We start from the raw sequence: 20,491 nt of genomic DNA, 5'->3' as shown, positions 1-20,491 counted from the left end.
TGTGTGTGTGTGTGTGTGTGTGTGTGTGTGTGTTTTTGTATGACCAAAGAAATGGTGCCAACACAGGCTTTTAGATGTATTTACGAAACAAAATTCAAACATCAACAAGAAATACAAAGCAACATTTCGAATAACGACTATGTTTCCTCAAATCCATTCGTGTATGTGCTCAACACATAATTCGTGATATTTTCAACGAAAAAAAAGAAATATTTGTAATGAGACGAAGATTCATTCATCCGAGAGTTGACATTTTGTTGGTTGCCAGAGCCCGTTACTGTTTTCATGTTGTCATTTGATGCATGCCACAAAGAGGGCAATTTTAATTATTTCTCATAATAATAATTTGACGCGTTTGTGCTTCATCCAAAGCGAACTTTTTTTAAATGCACTTTTGCATATATAGTTAGCGTTGAATGCGGCGCGCGATTTCTCAAAATCATGACTGCCAGTTATTTGTATGTGTTTGGAATGAAACCATGCTTATTTGTTATTTATAGAATCCAAAACAAAAGAACAACATAATCCAAGCGAACAGCGACAATGTCGTCAGCCAGCAAATATGTTTCTCTTCTTTTTTCACAATATTTCCACTCTATGCGTTTCTCTTTGGAGTAATAATAATTTGTTTTTTTTTTCTACATCAAGCTATTCCCCAGTCGATGGTTTTTTTTTGTAATTTTTTATATGCATGTCGTAGTCATTTAGATTAAAACAAGAAGACGAGTGAAGGAAAACAAATATATGTTTTTTGTTCATCCAAAAATATCCAAAACAAAGCAATGGAAACTAAAATCTACGACACTGCTAAAAACCAAACACTTGGATTGTCAGGCGCTGTGATATGGATCTTTTATAGCTCATGGTGACGACGCCCATGCCATTTTTTCGTTATTCTCATCAAAAAAGGCACTTTTTGCAGTATATTCCTTCTTCAATGAACCGTTTTTGTTAAAATGTTGCAATGAGAAATTCAAAGCGTTGCATTAATTTGATTCGGTCATTTAATTTTTATGAAATCGCTCGTCTACAATCGCAACAAATTATCATATTTCATTGTGGCGTGGGTTGACTTTGACATTGACCATTCGTACCGAAGATTTTATGTTTTCCCATGCATCACAAAAATAACAATGCTATTGTTACTGCGCCTAGTGACACTGCATGGCCGTTGATATTTAATAATTTCGCATATAATTGCAAATGAAACTTTTTCCCGATGACTATCACTGTGCAATTTTCGATTCGTTTCAACGAAGCAACCAACAAGAAAATTAACCTCATGCTTTATGAAATTTAATTGAACAATCGATTGAAATGATAAAATTGTGAAACTTTTACTAGTAAAAGCAGCATTCACTCGTTTTGCTTCATTACATATTTTCTTTTTTCGGCATTGAAGGTCTAAGACATCACTTTCTATTTCATTTTGAAAATGGTAAAATTGCATGATTTATGATGATATTTGAACAAAAAAAAAATTCCACAACTGCAAATGGCTACCTTCAAAATGAGGAGCGTTTTGTTTTCGTTTAAAAGAAATTTAAAATAGAACGACCTTTTTTAACACGTCAGCATTTGCTTTGACTTGAAATTCCCAAGAAAGGCTCAATCACGTATGAAAACCAAAAATTGTGATCCATTCTTCAACCTTTTTTGATAAATTATAAAGTAAAGTGCTTCTTACTATTCTTATAATTTTTCCGTCATTAAATCCCAAGTCAAATCAATCATGAAACAAAAATGGTTTCCTCTGTTTCGTGTCTCATATCCATTTTTGTTCGTTGAAGGACCGACTATACATTTGAGATTTGAAATACTGATACTTCTTCATATTGTAAGTTACATTATCCGCATAAATGATTTCGTAGCGATATACTTTCAACTCGAATGAGAACTATATGTTTTGGACGATTAAGTCAGTGGTTTTTTTCTTCTTGGGGGCATAATCCATACCTGCGTTAAATATTCAATATTACAAAGAATTTACGAGCAGGTAGAACTAGTTACCACAAGGTTTTCAACACTAGATTTACAAACGAGTTTCATTCAATTGGGTCTAAAAATGAAATCGCATTTTCTTGACTGTAAACTCATTTCTTTGTTTATCATTTTGTATGAATCAAACTTAAAAAAAAGTGTTTCGATGGTTATAATTTACTTTTTGCACGCAAACACACAATAAACGCGTTCGAAATGAAAAAAAAGAGAATCGAATTAAATTCAAAACCAGTAAGAAGTGCGGCAAAGTGAATCCTTTGTATTTAAATCTCAAGCAGAATAAATGCAAATTGATGTAGGTGGAATAAATGAATCAAATTAATTGCCAAATGTGAATTAGAATGTTTTGTTTTTCGACTTGTACTTACAGATCGTCTACTCGATCAGCAATATTGCAAACAAAATTCCATTAAATAAAACCCAATTTAATTTGTAAGCAAATGTCACGAAATTGTGCAATTCATCATTGATTTTATTGTTTTACATAAGTTCCGATGATTTCACAAGAATCTGGTAAAATTAGTCAAGTGTTTAGAAAAGAAGTGGACAAAAAAGAACGAATTTGCTCTTCATGTTGATTACTTTTTACTGTTCTGATTGGCCCTTTGCGCTTTAACTTCTCGTGCCAAATAATCATGTTCAATTTGAAGCATCGCAATTCTCTGGGTGGCGGTTCGCGCTTCTTTTTTCATTGCTTCATACGCAGCATTGATTATAACTTTTCTGTCAGTCTCTAAAAAAAACACGGATTATGTGCATAAAATGACAAGAAAACACAGCAAAATGTCAATTTTTTAATACCAACCGGAAATTTCCCTCTTCTCCATTATTCCGTCATTGAACTTAAAGTTGAATGATCGTTCGAAAAATTGTTTCACTTAATTTTGCTTATCTTATCCGTTTCGATTGATGACTTGTGATCGAATGAACAAAATCCGTATAAATCACGACAACGAAACGGACAACAAAAACAAAAACAGTAACAATAATATTAAATATTTTGCACGCAGAACAAGATAATTTAAGAGCTTAATCGATCAGCTGGAGGTATGTTTGGGTAATAAATCATGCTCTCGATCGATAACTTAAGTTAAATTCGCATATGCTGAAAATGATTTATGAAAACACTTGCTTGATGTTATCTCTGATCAAAATGCTATTTATTGTGACTTTAAATGACAATTATTATTGAAATGGAATTTTAAAAATCAAGGCGATTTTTTTCTCATTTTCAAATCAGTATAAAAATTTGTCTGCCAAATATTTGGACTTTTTTGCATCGTAAGGTGCTTCTTCGGTAGCATCACGATCATAATAATGACACTCATAGCGTTTTCTTAATTCGTCTCGTATTTTTTCTGCTTCACGTAAATTTTCCCGTGCCTGCTTCTCCAGCAGTAACATTTTACCATATCTATCATGCCTATATCTGTGTTGTTGAAAGTTTTCAACGATGATCCTTTGTGTTTTCGCATCTTCACCATCGTCCGGCTTAAATCGCTTGCTTGAATTTGCTGTGAATCAATATTTATACCAGCATCGGTCAATCAAATGAATTTCCAAAATTAAATATTTGGTTTTACCTGAAGAATCACTACTGTTGCTCATATCGAATTTGGATCGGTTTGATGACTGGTAAATTAAATTATTCGAAAGGTGTGTTATGTTCGATGATTTCCAGAGGAATGACTTGGTGACACTGATAATATGTGATTAAAACGATTTGGTGTGCTCTAGATAAATTGGAAGATGGATTCGATGCATGAATTCAAATAAAACCGAGTGTAACAGTAGTTATCGAATATTTCAGGTTTATTCAATCAAATGTAATCAAATTGTAAGCGATGTTTATTCAAAGTGTGTAAGCAATATTTCAACTTTCGATCGCCGAATCATAACAAAATACAATGTATTTCAGACAATTGAAATAAAAGAAATGAGTATTTTAAAAGTAAATGACCAACAATCAATATTGTTTTAGATAAGGGAGCTAAATTTATTTTGTTTAGTTAAAATTAAACACAGTACAAAGTATACAAGCACATTTCCACCTTTTTGACGATGAATCATTATTCGTTACAATGTATTTTAGGCTAAAATAAAATAAAATTAAACAAGGTCAACGCTTTGTTGAATTTCGATTTATATCATCTTTAATGACACTTTATTTCAATTTTCAAGATCTAGTATGACAATTTGTTTGGTTTGATGGCTGAAAATGGCAAAATTCAGCTGAAATTGACCTGTTTGAAACCGATTGAGGCCGTTATTGGGATGATATCGGTTATTGCCATCCATTTCGGTTGGTTGTAAATAGTAAAAAACTTAAACTTTTCGGATTTAAACCTGTAATTTGAATCAGGCGCAAGACTTTTTTCTCCAGTTAATTCCTCAAGCAATCTTTTTTATCTTCCGATCAGAAACTGTGTTTTTATCAGGGACATTCCAGGCTCTTATACAGTCATGGAGATAGAACAATTAGATAGAAAAGAGAAAATAAACCATTCTATGTTTTCTGAAACAGACCTACATAAATACAAAGAATATATTATGATGTTCCATATTTCCGAGCCAATAAAGCACAAATTGATTGGTAATCATGTTTTAAAAATGTATTTAAGAAATATTATGGAAATCTTTTCACAAACACTTGATTAAATTGAAGTATGAAGGTCTTGAATCTTTCAAATGGGTGTCAAAAAGAATGCCTCGTCAAGCGGCACCTATATGATTCAGGCGGAAATTAAATCAATTTATCAATGCATCTTCAAACTACGATTTATATAATTTTGAATGACTCTTTATTTCAAATTTGAAAAATTAAATTCACAATTCGTTTGATTCCATATTTCAATTACAAACAACGGATTTTTTTCTCGTCATTTTGTGGTTCTTTTTTTCCATTTTCAATTTCTTCTCGGCGCAGCCATTTTTCGATCTCCGCCCGTGACAATGAAACTTTTGCACCGAAAATATTTTGTTTTAAATATTCTTTCTTATCGAACATATTCTAGAACATCAAAATATAAATTGTCTAATAAATTTGACAAGTCTTATCTGATTTACGTATTAGCATAAAGACAACTATAGCTTACCGTTTTTATGGAATGCACTTGAAATTGTAAGCTCAAAACTATTTTGAAATCTATAGATTGATTTAATTTTGTCGCTATAACTTCGTTTGTTTGACTGTTGTCTTGATCATAAATTGAATCAATATTTGAGGTTTTCGATTGAAAATGTTGGCTAAAAATCGGTTTTCTGCTAGAAGTGTTAAATCTGCACTTTTGTTATGACGGATTTTGATCAATTAATTGAAAAACATTGAGTGCTTAATATTTATTTCTCGATTTTCTTTTCTTTTTTCTTTCACTTTTAGCATTTTGAATGTTGCAGTCATAACAATATCTATCAAAATTCGCATTTAAATTAACAAGTTACTTAAATTGCACAATTGATTTTGCAATTATTTATAGAAGCATTACTGCAAATAAAGCGATTCATTGTAAACAATTTCGAATTGTCGATCGCTTTTTGTTTTCCTAAACGATAGAATAGAGAGTGTTTCGATGTCACACTGCTGCGACAATTGAATTATCTTGATTTTGAAAGATATCAATATGTATGCCCTTTAAAAAAGATTCTTTAACCTCATTTCATCCAACTCCAGTAAATAAAAAGTCATTTTCTCCAGTAAATAAAAGGTCGACTCATTAAGTATACAAAAAATGAAACTATTTAAATATAAATTTATTTATGATTTACACAAAATATATGTATAAACTTTATTTCACTACATTTTTCGATATTTTCACATGAATTTGTGGTGAGAATCAGCTTTTATTTTTGCGTTTTTTCCGTTTTTCTGCAACCAATTGTCGTTTTATCTCATGCTCTTGTTGCCGCAAATCTTCTTGAATACTTTTCACAATGCGTTCATGATGTCTTTCATATTCGCCGTGCAATTCGCAAAGCAGCCGTATCTTTTCCTCTGCCAATTTGTAAATTAACACCAATCAATGCAAATGAAAATTGTCTTGACTTGATTTTTTTTACCTGGAATTTTGACCTCACGTCGTTCCATCGCTGTAAAATTATGTATGGTTATATCGCTGAAACTTAAAAAATGCTAGTAAGTATATGTTCCGATTCGATTGATGAATTGAATTCAACTGATGTGACAAACTAAACTGAAGTCAATTGGACTTATGTTTTGAAAATGCAACGCCATCATTTACATATTAAAATGCTGATAAAGAGTAAAGAAACAGACTGAAAACATGCAAAAAACGAAAGAATGTTTATTTTGCATTCATTATATTAACGAAAGTTTTATTCAGAACATAATGAAAGTATCCATTTGGTATTATTAAAATATAAAAATGACAGAAAAGCCACCGAGTTTCGATGACATTTTTGATTAACTTCAGTCTCTATGACAGCCATGATCTGTAAATATATTTTTCTAAAAATGATATCTACTCAATATCAAAGTTAAGTTCAAGGTTTTTACCTTTCGGGGTAGTTCATATGGGTGCACCTTTCGCATATCAGCAGCATGTCAGGTCCAGCATTGTACAGGTAATAAATGTGGCCACAATTAAAACAGCGATACCTTGCACACAAAATAAATGTGTTCATTTCTGTTGAATTGAATTAAAATCTGTGGGAAATAAAAAATTTAACGAAATTTTTTTAGAACATATTTCACCAGATCTGAACATAAAAAGTAAACCTTTAAAAAATTGATCAGATGAACTGATACAAAAGATGTGCTCTTAGCGTAATGATCGAATTTGATAAATTGAAATTTTTATTAAAATGCGTCAGTCCTGATATATGTTTCATTTAAGTTACTCCTTGCTGAATAAAAAAAGGAATTGAATAGCTCTTGCTGATGCATTATACTTATATAGTTAATTTTGTGTAATTTGAGAATATAAGCAAAGTACAATAAGATAAAGACAATCTTTTCAGGTTTTTTTCAACAATCCATTTTCAGTGTTACAAAATATCGATAAGATGTTTATAAATAATGTCGCTTTTTACCATTTCGACAAATAATAAATATTGGATTCGGCTCAAGAAGAATTTTTTTTAACGTATTATCATGAAATTGAAAAAAAATATAAGAAACAATTATGAAATATGGAAAGACAAGCACTATTAGATTTGCAATGTGGTCTTTTTTCACGTAAAAATCCGCTTTTTTCACGTAAAAATCAATGCTGAAAACCGTATGTATTTTCAATGAATAATCACTTTTTTTTTAAATGTTGATCAAATATTTATTTGGAAGCTCGTAAGAAATACAATGATGATCATAACTAAAATAGCATTTTGATCTTAGCATACGAGAAATAATATTTTTTTTTTTTAAATTCGAGTCTGTCCACAAAAAATGGCATCACCACTGGCCGCAGTCACTTTTTCTTGTTTGAAGTGTTTCTAGGTGCCTGAGGAGTGCTCTGAAATGTAGAAAATAGTAATAATAAATAAAATTCATATTTAAATTAAATTGGTTTGAGATTGTATGTACCGGTCTTGTGGGAGAATTGGATGCGTAGCAATTGGGGCATTTTTTCTGGTCATATTTAGTACAATTATCATAGTACAGTTGGGTGCAACGACCACAATTGAACACCATTCTGTGCATTTTCTAGAATATAAAAAATAAATAAAAAAAATACAAGATTAATAAATAAATAACAAATTCCGTGCTGATCCTTATTTTTTTTAACCAAAATTATTACTCTGATCGAAGTCACCTCACATACAAACTTACCGGGCTGTTTTCTTTTCAGAACAAAACTTGAAATTTTGATGATATATATTCGTTTTATCGATTCACTCCTTAGAAGCGGGATCTTCTTTAACAATTGTCTTTCGAGCACAAACTGAGTAGATACTTGTGAATTTTCAGCTTCTTATATAAAAATCACGGCCATTAAATAATGCGCGCATTCAGACAAAACAAAACGTTTTCCAAAAATAAGCATGCATAAGCATGAAGAAATTATAATGATTTACATTTCGCACTTTCTGAACAACAATCGATAATAAATTGATGATTGTTCGTTATGAAATGTGTTTATACTGGAAGAAAACATTTGCTTTATTATACCAGGTTTTCATGTAGTTGATGCATCAGCAAAAACATTTCGGTAAATAAAATCAAAGAATTTTTACTTTATTTGCAAAACAAGGTTTTTATAAACACTTGTTTGGAACGAAATAATCGAAACCTTCAAATATTGGTATTGGTGTGATCGATATTACGCCACATTTATTATATTTGATTTCGTGTTTGACAAATATTTTATAGACAATGGTAATGTCACCTTTTCGATCGATTTTTATTGAGAAAGATTTTCGAAACTAATTTGTTTAATCTAGCGACATTCAATCGATACCATAGAATATACTTCCAATAGCATTAAAAATAGATGTCTAATGCTGTACTTTTACTTTTCGTTGATAGTATTAAATGCCAAGCGATAAGCAGCGCTCCTTTTTATCGCATTGGCATTTTAGTTGGATAAATAGGATAATTATAATTACCGAATATCTATCGCTCAATTCCATTCGTGAAATGCAACCAAATGCGATGATAAATTCCAATTAAGCGCATTACGATATATTCTAATAACTGTAAAATGTGGCAGGCTATCACATGCTTTAAAAAAAGCAAACCGCAAATGGAATCACATTTCAATGTGAAGTATATTCCCTGGCATTTTTCCCATAGTTAAAACATATGCGTATGTGGCATGTGTTTACTCGTAACATTGACTCAATTCCGATGTTAAAATAATTTAGGTTTCATTACAACAAAAATAGCACATTCGGTAATGTGCGATGGTCCGACGTCTAATTGATTTTGTAGCACAAATCAAACTGGGAATCTAATTGTTTGCTGGTTTGACGCTTTTAAATGAATCGATATAATGCAATCGTTTAACATTCTAGGCATGCCTCAGGCACTTTTCATTTACATATGGTTGGGCTGGTTGCTTTCATTCTTATCTCAATGGATTTTGTAATGATCGTTACTCTGACTGATGCGAATCACAAAAACTGTAAGCGAACAACAAAACCGTTTGAAAACTGTGCTTCATGGCAATTTGATCAGAACTAGCGTAAATAAAACACTTTTTAAGTGAGAATAATTGGATAGCACGAGTCGTGCCACTAACAATTCAAATTTATTCGTTTTTTTTTAATGTAATTCAATTGAATTCATTCAGCTATTCTTTCATTTCAATCAAATTATTCACAATTGAAAGTGTAAAATAAATCGCAATATGTGAGATCATTTGGATGTACAAACATTGTTTTTATTATGATGTGATTATTTATATATCGAATTTTCAAAAAAGCTGCTTGGACATTTACAACCACCATTCCCATGAAAATACCACATTTAATCGACTGATTAGAAGTTTGTTCGAAACAAAACATAACACATTTTATAGATAATCTGTTCGACGCCTTTTGTATTCGGAGACAAAAATCCTATTATTTAATTCATTCTCTGTGGAAAAATGTCTTGCATATAAAGCATTCAGTTTTATATATTTTTTTTTATTTTTTTTTAAAAGGTCTCGTTTTTATTTTTGTGTCTGATTGATGATTGTTTGAAAGGAAGGCATTGATTGAAGTGCAAGTCACGCAAATTCATTGGCATTTCTATGAACGAAGAAAGCATAATGACAAAGACGAGAAAAAAAAATATAAATTCTTTCATGACACAAAAATATTAACACTGATACTAATACCATTGCGTTGATTTTTGTGTTTCACATGTATTTTACGAACTGGTGACAGCCAAACAAATGATCCATCGAACGACCATTTTTTTATCTGTTAATACTAAATGATGACATTCTATAGAAACAAAAATGTTAAAGAAAATACTTGACCATATTTAGATAAGAATTTATCGGAATAATGTTGACTTCGTTTTCCTTATCAATGCAATAGAATTATTTTTTTTCGACGCACAAAAAGAAACATGTAAACAAATCTCTGTTGTTTGAGCTCTGTTGTTTGTAAGAGAGAAAATCAAGTAACAAAGTATATTATGAAGTGGTGAATAGCTTCATTACGATAGCTATTGAGACGATGTCACAGTTACAGTGAATGATGCCAAGCAAAAAGTGTTCAAAACAAGAGTACAAATGCATTTCATGTATTAAAGCAAACAATTCATCTTTTGAAATCGTTGGCACTTGGTTAGTGAGCCATAGTTATGTTGACATTTTCCAGCAAACACTTGATGTGTGAAAGAAAGCTGGCTCTTGAATGTTTCAATGGAATACGATCGAAATTCATGGAAAAAATCTTTATGATCCAGAAAACATTTTCGGAAATTTGTTCATTTAACGCGCATGGATTTTTATTCGTCTATTTTTGTTCACAAACCTCTCAGACACATTTTCTTGTTTCTCAAACAAGTTTCGTTCATGAATTCAAGTACAAATACATTCTAGTTGAAACATAGTATGATTTTTTCCCAAGAAATGCGCAATAAAAATTGTTGACCCTTCGTACATTTTAATACAAAGAATACTTGTTTAACTTTTGATAAATTGAAAATAAGAACAAAATAACAGAAATATATACAAGTCAAACAAAATGCCATAGTCATGAGACAATTGAATCTTTGAATTGATATTTTTGCGATGATTCCATTTAAAAGCATTGATAAAAATAATCTCCGCATAATATCAATGAAGGAAGCATTTTTTTTTTCATAGGATAAACATCAAACATGTCACTGAACCATGTATTTTGTTGTGTCGCCATGAGTTAAATAGTGTCGCATTCAATGCGCATGAAATCGAAGCACTGAATAAAACAAAAGAAGCGTATTTCGATAAGATTGTAATTAACACTGACGCACACGATACGAATTGCATGAAAATGCTGTCGAATCATTAAATTAATTATATGCCGCTGTTTACAAAACGTGTATGTCTCTATTTTTATTTTTTCCCATATTTACCGTCGCACGATGCTCTCATTCAGCAATTATAATTTTTTTTATGTTTTCGTTTAAATTGTATATGTGTATAAATAAAAATAGTTAGATTTTCTTCGGTTGGCACATGTGGCAAAAGCCGTAAAATATAGAGAATTCGGTCAAATATATAGAATCGGTTTTTTTACCGATTGCATTTCAAATCATGTTCATTGCTTTGTATTCCCTTGTTGGCATCGTTAAGCTAAGCCACAGATCAATGTTATGATGGCTGAATTTAAACAAAACATCCGCGTATCGGGAGCGCATCCGCTGATCAAAAACGTACACTTGAAACGAGTGTTTACAATTTTAGCTCGAATAAATCATAATCACATTGAAGCACTTTTACTCTTTTTTCCGTAGTTTTTTTTTTAGTCGAAATCATTCTGGCGTGCCCAAATCTTTGCTCATAAATATGAGTCATCAAACGCTTGCTCACTCACCTTATTCTTTGTGTTTTCGTCGGGTTTTTTTTCTTCTTCTTTTTCAATTGAATGAATGTAAATACATGAAAAACAAACACAATTCAGTCGGCGAAGCGTTTCCACATGAAATTGTTTACATGTGTGTTTGCTGTTATTTTTTTATTTGTATTTGCGCGTGTGTTTTTCGCAAGTTGAAATTCATCTACTATATATCGAAGAAAATGACAGCAAATAGCATGTGCTACTTTGTAACTTGTACACACATTTTATTTAAGACCTTTGCGTGCAGCATTTTACATAAATGTAAATTTATGCTTTTTTAACGGATTTCACTTCGCACTGATCCATACAAATATTTGCCGTGAATTCGTGTTTTTTTTCTCTTCACATTCGAACCAACTCTTTATTCGTCGTGGTTTTTTCCCAATCGAGTTTGGCATATGTGTTTGCCAAAAAAAACTGAAATTCAAACTGTTTGGGCGAAGCATAGAACGACAGATGATCAACTGCTCGCATTTTTGACAATTATTCAAATTTTATAGCACATGGCACACTCGAAAAAAAGGCCATAGACTAGCACTAAACCAGATTTACTGTTTTCATAACCGTTTATAAAAACAGAACTATAGAACATTCGAACAATTTGGGGTGCTCAATACTCATTCTTATTGTTCTGTTACTATCCAAATGTAACGCGATAGTAACTTGCTCAATTCAACCGTCTCGAAATAAGCTAGGTACAGTATGTGCGTGACATTTTCATTCGGTACACGATTAAAACGACTAAAACAGTTGTAAATTATTCGTAGCAGACAACTGAAAAAACCAACAGAACTACAACATCGCAAAAAAGAGCGAGAGCGAGAGAGACTTCAAAAGTTGAAATTTAAATTCACTACTTTAACCAATGAATTTCCTGTACAAATATTTTCAACTTAAAATATATGGAATCGAATTTTGCGAATAAAATGAAATGAAAAAAATATATATATATATGCGAAAGCGGGTACTGCACGAAATAGCACCATGTGCAAACGTTTTTTTCGGTACGGCAAAATCCGTGCACAACGGAAAATGGCAATTAATTGTGTGTTTGACATTGATGTTTTTTTTTTTTTTGAAGAAATCAAAGGACCCAGACAATATAGCACAAAAAATGTAAAGTAAAAAATCGATAGGATACCGAAAGCGATAGAATCGGCTTGTTAAAAGCATTTTACATCCATGTGGATACGCCATACTCCATTCTATATCCACTTAGTTGAACTCCAGCTTAAAGAGCACGCATCACAGACAAAGATAAACAATAGCCGACTGTACATGCAAGCAATGGGCCAAAAGCAGCGACATTCATTAACGTCACGTGTCAATCGACGGCAGTTCATGTACGAGTTTCATTAAAATAAGAACGTACGATCTTTTCCCTGCAATTATGTTGGAAATAATGAAGAAATTTCGAACATGGAAAAAATGTACTTTTTTTTCTCTCTTGAAAAGTAAAATCCCTAAATATTTACCATGAAATTAATTTCACCCTTCAGAATTTTTGTTTTCTTCTTTTTCTGCATTGCCTGCACCAGACATCTCAACTAATTTATGTTAAAATGCACACATAAAGCCGTTCTCCATCACTAGCGTGTACGTGCAATGGGCCATTGTACAATAATCATCATATATGAGCAAATTAATGGTGCTGCACGATTCGTACGGCCATTTATGAGTTTGTTTGCAGCAAAAATCCATTAGGTTTCAATACACGACAAAATAGAACTATCGTTGGTTTTCCGCTTACAAGAGCGAAGCGAGAAGAAAAAAAAACAGCAAATTATGGACACATGCGATTTTCTGATGCACATGAACTTGACCGACCCTCATCGTTTTCGTATTGAATAAAATTTGTGTTTTTGTATGTATTTCGTTTAGCTCAAGAACAAAGTAAATAGTTTTATAGCTGTTTTTATTTGTTCGGCTTTGTGCATCAAAACTATTGATGTAAGAGTAACCATATACCATGTTTATTCGGAATATAAAATTCGAAGCATTGTTAATTAGATCGGATCAGAGTCGTATTATACATATATTTGGAGCTGAGCACAGCTCAGACAACCAAATGGAAATATTATTATTTATTTAAGATCGTATTTCAAGACCGTTAAAAACAGAATAATGACCGAAAGTAATGTTTTTTTAAGCCATTCCAACCGAAAGTTATTTGATAGACGTCGCAGCAATTCCTTAACTTCACGAATTCTTCTCGTTTTTTTTCGGGTGTGAATAAACTTCTGATTATTTGTAACGAGAACATTCACATTCGTCGACGGCAATGTCTGGCGCATAAAAAATAACGAATGCGGCAATGGAACTGCACCCATTTATGGCACTAAATTGATTTTGTTGCTCTTGGAGGTTAATATGCGTGGCCTTTTTTTCAGATCTTGCAAAATACAATGGTTGCCATTGCAATTCATGAATTCTCCATTCAACATACTCTTTGATGTGTATGTATTTTTTATACAATTCAATTTTCGTCTAAAGCAGACACACAAAATACACCACCGTATTATGTTTTATAGAATTTATTAAATTCATTTATGCTTTAAAAGGCCACTCGCATTGTACCATTTCTACGCTTTGCAGCTGTTATTGCATAGTCTTTTGAACACATCCGTTGGAGTTACATCCGAATTCACTACACCTGAGAGAGAGAAAAAAATATAGCGCCGACAGACGCATTTCCATTCTGCAAACAAATAGAATGTTTTTGTGTCATTTATTATATTATAATCATTACCCACATCACGTAAACGTAATACCTACACATACGGACACAAATGCCTGCTCGTCGCTATGGAATAGATTTGCTCTCTTTCTGCTCATCAGACGGTCGCCATAGTAACGAGATATTAACTTTGTTTGCTGTCAAACTTCGTTGCGATAACGAAATGTTTTTGCCGGTGCGCACGAGATTTCTTCTCTATTTTTTTATTCGCTTACATTGTCGGTCAATGATGCTTTGTGCAATTTTCCTCCGCATACTTCAGGCAAACGTAATTTTTTTTCCTTGTTGACTTGTGATCGGAGTGGTTGCAGATACTTGCTTCAGAGCAAAAAGAGGGATTTTTCCTGCAAAGTAATGGCATGTGTTCTATCGTCTAATATGTACGCGTATATATCATTTCACGTAACGCCAATTTTTGTGCAGCAGACGCCCCTCGTATAAGTTAATACACATCGCATTCACATGGGACCATTTCATGCAGACCCATTTCATTTTATGTTTTTGGGAATGGTGTCGATTGTATATACTATATTGATACAAATACCTATTCGCATCACATCTCCAAACGAATAATGTTTTGCAAATTCAACAATGTTGAACATTTCCGTTTATTGTGATGTTGGGCCGTTGATGCCAAACCCATGTTTATGTACAAACAACATGCCACACACACTGAAATATAAAATTGTATTCAAGTGTTGGGTGTATTAGCAAATGCTGCAATTTTGCTTTGTTCCATCCACACTTATCTATTCACACCAAAAATCAGCATCTTTTCAAGATTAAATTTTCATTTGTAATCACCATACAATGTGGTCTGTTGCATTTCCGATTTAAAGTGGCCGTAAAACTGTAATCAATGTTTGCGACTCAAAATCTAGCCGATAAAAATTCCATTCTTATTTATCGATTTATATTTTATGGCATTTGGTCTAGCCAATAACTCAAGTGATATTTTTTTTCCATCTTTATGTTATTTTTGCCGAGAGTTATCAAAATGGAAAAATATAGAAAAGATGCTCAAGATTTAAATGAGATAAGAAAAAAAAACGAGGAAGGAAAAATTCTCTTGTAAATAGAAGCCGTCGACGTGAATCTTTAATATTTAATGTCGCAAATTTAAATATTTTAGAACGTGAATCAACCCCTGAAAATGTGTAGAGTATTTTACTCAAAGGGGACGATCGAAACCACAAAATAAAATGTTTCAGTTTTTATGCTTCATTCCATCTCTCATAAATGCAAACATGCGATTACTGAGCGCCCACACACGTTTGCGATTTAGCATGCACGCGGTTAATTTACATTTTTCTCCTTTCTTCATCCGTCATATACTATATACTTACTGCGTTCGCAATATGGTTTCGCATTGTAGTTTAATATTTTATATCGTAAAAAAAAACATTCCATAAATACGTTGATTTAGTTCGGTTTGAGAAACGACCGCCAATACAGCATGAAACGTGATGAAATTCAGTGGAAATATTTAAATGAAATCTAAATGGAGTGGAATGCAAATTGAACAACGAAAGATGATTCGATTCACATTTAATGAAATTAATAGAAGGGTGCATTCATTTATTTTTCTGGTGCGATGTGCGAAGGACACATTCAGTTCAAGCGTGTATTTGCATTTTATGTTTGTTAATTTGTATGCGACTTATTAACAAAACAGCAATAAAATTGCATTAATATGCTATGCCACAATGTCAAAACGTGTGTCACACACAGATTGAGCAGATTTTTCGATGTCCGTAATGGAATTAAAATTCTTTTGTGTAAGCTGAAATGAACGTGTGGTTCGGTAAAGGATAAATGACGCGCGTTCCAGATTGAATGCACCAAAATTCGATTAAAATGTTGAGAACGATGAAATTGACTGACGGATGCTTTCTGTGCATAAATTTCCTTCTATTTTTGATGTAACGGAAATGCTGCAAATTTACCATCTCAAAACTGCCGCAACAGCCGTTTTTGCAATTACAACTGATTGCCGCGTCGATGTTACTGCTGATTTTTTTGAATATTTGCCAAAGAATAACGCAAAAAACAGCGCAGCAAAAATGTTTTCTTCCAGTGCCAGAGATAAACATTGATTTCCTTCCAGTTCGACTAGTTCCGCCTAATGAAAATTGATGTTTTCTTGAAGAAAAAAACACCATACTACATTTTATGTGTGTTCATGGTTCTTCGTTTTCTTTATTACATGCATGATGCACTTGAACAATCGACGAACTCAGCAAATTAAAATCGTCCAAGAAAAAAAACCGTTTCAAAACCAGACATACATACAAGTTCCATTCAATTGAATACTTTTGTTTGTTTATCGTAAATTCAAATTACACCATAAAAATGGTCGAGCGAGACGAAACAAATAGAAAAGATTTATTACGACAAAGCCATATTTGCAATTGAAAATAAGATGATGCATTAAAAAACACACAATTCCACAAGGCAATAACGTGTTTTATGGTCAATACGGTGAAAATTATTCGCATTTTAATCGCGTAGCAGGTCAATGTAACGAACAGCGTATCATAAATAAAAAAAAACCAACTATCAATAGTTTTTCAATAGGCGACAAAAAAATGAAAACTAATCAATAGAATTTATATTTTGTTTATTGATCAGAGACGAATTTATCGTTTATTTATATTGATTGACGGCATCCCATTTACATAATGAACTATGAAAAAGTAGACAGATGTATGTTATATGCTGCAATAGGGCACCGAACAAGTCAAACGGCCCATTAAGTAGCATCCTATTTAATTCCATTAAAACTGCTAAATTGTAAGTGCATGTCCAGTTATCTCTATTCTGGGTCAAACGCAACCGCTGTACACTTCGCGTAGATTCGACGTATTGTGTGTGAATTCTATCTCGCCGTATGTGTGTCTGTTTAAGTCATAGATTGTTTAAATCTATGAACTTTTTTATGCAGTTTTCCGGTCAATTGAAATTAAATCAAGCAAAACGCGCATAAGCGAATTAGTTTCAGTTGGCATGTTTTTTGGCCGAATGCCAAATTGTAAGAACATACTTGATCAAAGGTTCGGGTCTCGATCTATCTGCGCAATAGAAAAAATTCATATGATTTCATTTAAATTGATTCCATCGAAATTCGCAGGAATTCAAAGATACAAAAAAGATAAAGAAAACAAATACTATACAAACAATTTGTTTTTGTAGTTATTTGCGCCAAATGAACGTCGTCACGTTCAAATGAGCAAACCATTTATTTCATCGGAACATAACACGATGTGGCACAAAGTTTGTTTTATTTCTCTCAATAATTTTGTGAACGTGCACGTAATGAATAAATTACGAGAGTTGCTTTAATGATGCTTGATCGGCCGGCAAAAATTTCAAGCGTACGATAAAATGTTAGGCCCACCGTATAAAATGCTGCACATTTATATACAATGCGGTGTGAGTTCGTGACATATAAACAATTTTGATTTAATCGTAGCGTTCTTAATTCGCTTGACATGAAATGGTTATTTTTGTAATTTGGAGTGTGCTATGTAAATAGTCCTCGCAAGGTTGAATGGAATACCAGAGAAAATTGAATACGAAAAGAGAGAGAGAGAGATGCATGGTGGAAGAATGAAAGTCAAACGGAGAAAAAAACTCGAGACAAAATGCAAACAAATCATAATGATGTAGAAAAAAGATACCAAGGAATCGAAAGTAGTGCACAAGGCTGAGTTTAAATCCTAAGTAAATCAAATTTAGTTTAATTAGTAAATCTCTTGGCAACGGTTGGCAGCCGCTGGCTTACATAAACACGAGCTCAATGTAAACATAATAAAGAAATTCTGTTTACTTTCACCGGAATAAGGGTTCGGGTTTTATTTTTGGAAAGTAACAAAATAATCACTTTTATCTTATTGTACACAGATGTGTCGCGACAGACATCGACATTCGTAATATTGAAACTTTGATATTGAAAATAACCGATACATAACACATATAGCGACGTCAGCTCAAACAGAATAGAAACGTTGATTCACGCCCGTTGCAAATATTGATTTTCATTGTTTCACCCTCTTTTTCTCACTCCGTCCACATATGACTCTGTTTCCGACACATTCGCTTCTTGAGGGTTTCGATTATTTGAACACATATTTTGTACAACGAAACGCTCTAGCGGATGTTCGACTACAAACTGCAGAAAATCAACAAAATACGAAGAAAGAAAATTGCTAGATTCAATCAATGAATCTTTATCTATTGCCATTGAGATAATGCATCTACTATTATCGTTCGATAAATCCTATTATGATGACTTTTAACATGTTTGGTTTTCTATTGATTACAGATTTATCTCGAAATCGACTATGTGAATTGCCCGAAGATGTCACTGGATTTCCATTCCTCGAAACATTGCTCATGTACCACAATTCACTACGATCCATTCCAGAATCAATTCGTGGATTATATTCACTGTCATTTTTGGACTTACGGTAAGGAACTTTACATTTTTTGATAAGGCATACATGATAAGGCAAAAAACGTAGAAGTAATTAAAAAAAAAACGAAAAATTTGAAAAAAACCAGATCAACGTGAAAAATGCCGGATTTACTCAATCCAATTAAAATGAAATGTATACAAAACATTCTATTCTGTAAATGGCTTAAATTTGAGTAAGAATAACATTTTTTTTCATTGGCTTAACACTCGTCATGCTTGAGCTCATGTTTTCATTGTTTTTGCTCTGATTATTTTTACTGCTGTAATTGATACTAATTGAATAAATTCCCTTCAGTTTTTTGCATTTGCAACTTTTATTCAATTGTAATTACTTCCACTTCGAAAATGGCATATGATTAAACTGCTAAATCTGATTAACCCATTGAACGATTTAAATAATATTTTTATTTCTGTTATTTGTTTAGGAGGAATTTGCTAACGTCATTACCGCGTGAGCTATGCTTTTTACCAATCGAAGTGCTTTTGGTCTCAAACAATCGACTGATATCATTGCCCGATGAACTTGGACGAATGACTGAACTCACTGAATTGGATGCGGCTTGCAATCAAATCACACATTTGCCGGCACGAATGAGTGACTTGAAAAATTTGAAATCGCTTTCGCTACGCAACAATCAATTGGTCTATTTACCACGAGGTATGAAAATAACTCTATTTTTATGCTATATTTGTTATTTATTCAATCTTTTTTTATTCGTATTACTTTTCACTTATTTCTACAACATTTTTTTTGCGTCTTTCGTTAATCGTGCTTTAAATTAATTTGATATGCTTCTTTTTTCTAGACATAACTGGTTTAAAATTGGTTTCATTGGACGTCAGCTGCAATCGAATAGCATCACTGCCAGTTGAACTGCGGCATATGACAGATCTGGTGCGTTTAGAGCTGAGTAGCAATCCACTGACATCACCCCCAGCGAGTGTAAGTGACTAAATAATTATGTGCTAATGAATGCAGTCTTTCGAAATAAAATGCTATTTTCTCCTTTTTTTATGTCTTTTTCATTAATTTCATTTTTTTGATTCTCTTACAGTTGTGCATTAGAGGTTTGGTCCATGTATTTAAGTATCTCGATACAATGGCTTTAAAAGAGGAAAAAACACGAAATGGTGGTACTTATGATGGAAACACAACGTTGCGACGGAATGCGGCCGCAAAACATTGCAGTGGACCGTTGTCTGATTTGCAGAAGATTCGTCGTCAAAATGTTGACTCTGGTTACAGTACAAGTGATGGCTATGATAAACGTTGGTCGCAGGAATTGACCACCACCACTAATTCAAATGGCACCACAACAGTTACCGATAATGGACATTCTTCTTCAAAATGGTCACCAACAATGGCACAATCAATATTTAACAATGATAAACAATCACCAAATCCTTCAAATTATTCACAATTCCAATCACAAACGAGTGGTAATTCAACGCCAACGCTGACATCGCCGGTGGGAAGTAACAATAACACACTCACTTCAAGTCAAAGTAGCGTTAGTGAATACTCTAAAACAAGCGATTCAGTAGACAACACAAATACACCAAAACGAAGCTTAAACGGTAACAACAGGTTCGTATCCACGTGTGTAAAACGTTTTTCCATAAAATTTCAAATCACGCAGCTTCATTTCACCTCATCTTGCTATCATCAATTTTCAACACCATTTCATCACCAATACACACACACATACATAAACATCAACCTATACATTTTTTGCACACCATTTCGTCAATGTTCATCATTCATTTATCATTTCAATATCATT

At 32.7% G+C, this 20,491-nt stretch overlaps 1 protein-coding gene and 2 long non-coding RNA genes across 6 annotated transcripts in view; 1 reads left to right on the top strand and 2 right to left on the bottom strand.

Moving 5' to 3' along the window:
- The window catches only part of LOC116337980 (leucine-rich repeat and calponin homology domain-containing protein), a 38,976-nt gene that overhangs the window by 11,674 nt on the left and 6,811 nt on the right, over nucleotides 1-20,491 (top strand). For all 4 annotated transcript variants that reach the window (XM_031762992.1, XM_031762991.1, XM_031762989.1 and 1 more), the window contains exons 2-5: nucleotides 18,555-18,699; nucleotides 19,133-19,365; nucleotides 19,514-19,650; nucleotides 19,763-20,295. In XM_031762992.1, the coding sequence (XP_031618852.1) occupies nucleotides 18,555-18,699; nucleotides 19,133-19,365; nucleotides 19,514-19,650; nucleotides 19,763-20,295 (1,048 nt within the window). The remainder of the gene's footprint in view (nucleotides 1-18,554; nucleotides 18,700-19,132; nucleotides 19,366-19,513; nucleotides 19,651-19,762; nucleotides 20,296-20,491) is intronic.
- On the bottom strand, nucleotides 5,747-6,164 carry LOC116337984. The gene is made up of 2 exons (XR_004200842.1): nucleotides 6,058-6,164; nucleotides 5,747-5,992 (listed from the first exon to the last, which is right to left on the bottom strand). It is a non-coding gene; the product is annotated as an uncharacterized LOC116337984 (long non-coding RNA).
- Nucleotides 7,306-7,952, bottom strand: LOC116337983. The gene is made up of 3 exons (XR_004200841.1): nucleotides 7,787-7,952; nucleotides 7,541-7,660; nucleotides 7,306-7,469 (listed from the first exon to the last, which is right to left on the bottom strand). It is a non-coding gene; the product is annotated as an uncharacterized LOC116337983 (long non-coding RNA).

The sequence above is a fragment of the Contarinia nasturtii genome, unplaced genomic scaffold, assembly GCF_009176525.2.
Source record: "Contarinia nasturtii isolate CC-2019 unplaced genomic scaffold, AAFC_CNas_1.1 Cnas_scaffold_350, whole genome shotgun sequence".
NCBI classification, from domain to species: Eukaryota; Metazoa; Arthropoda; class Insecta; order Diptera; family Cecidomyiidae; genus Contarinia; species Contarinia nasturtii.
Note: the sequence above shows the minus strand (reverse complement) of the source record. Positions and strands in the feature narration are given on the sequence as shown.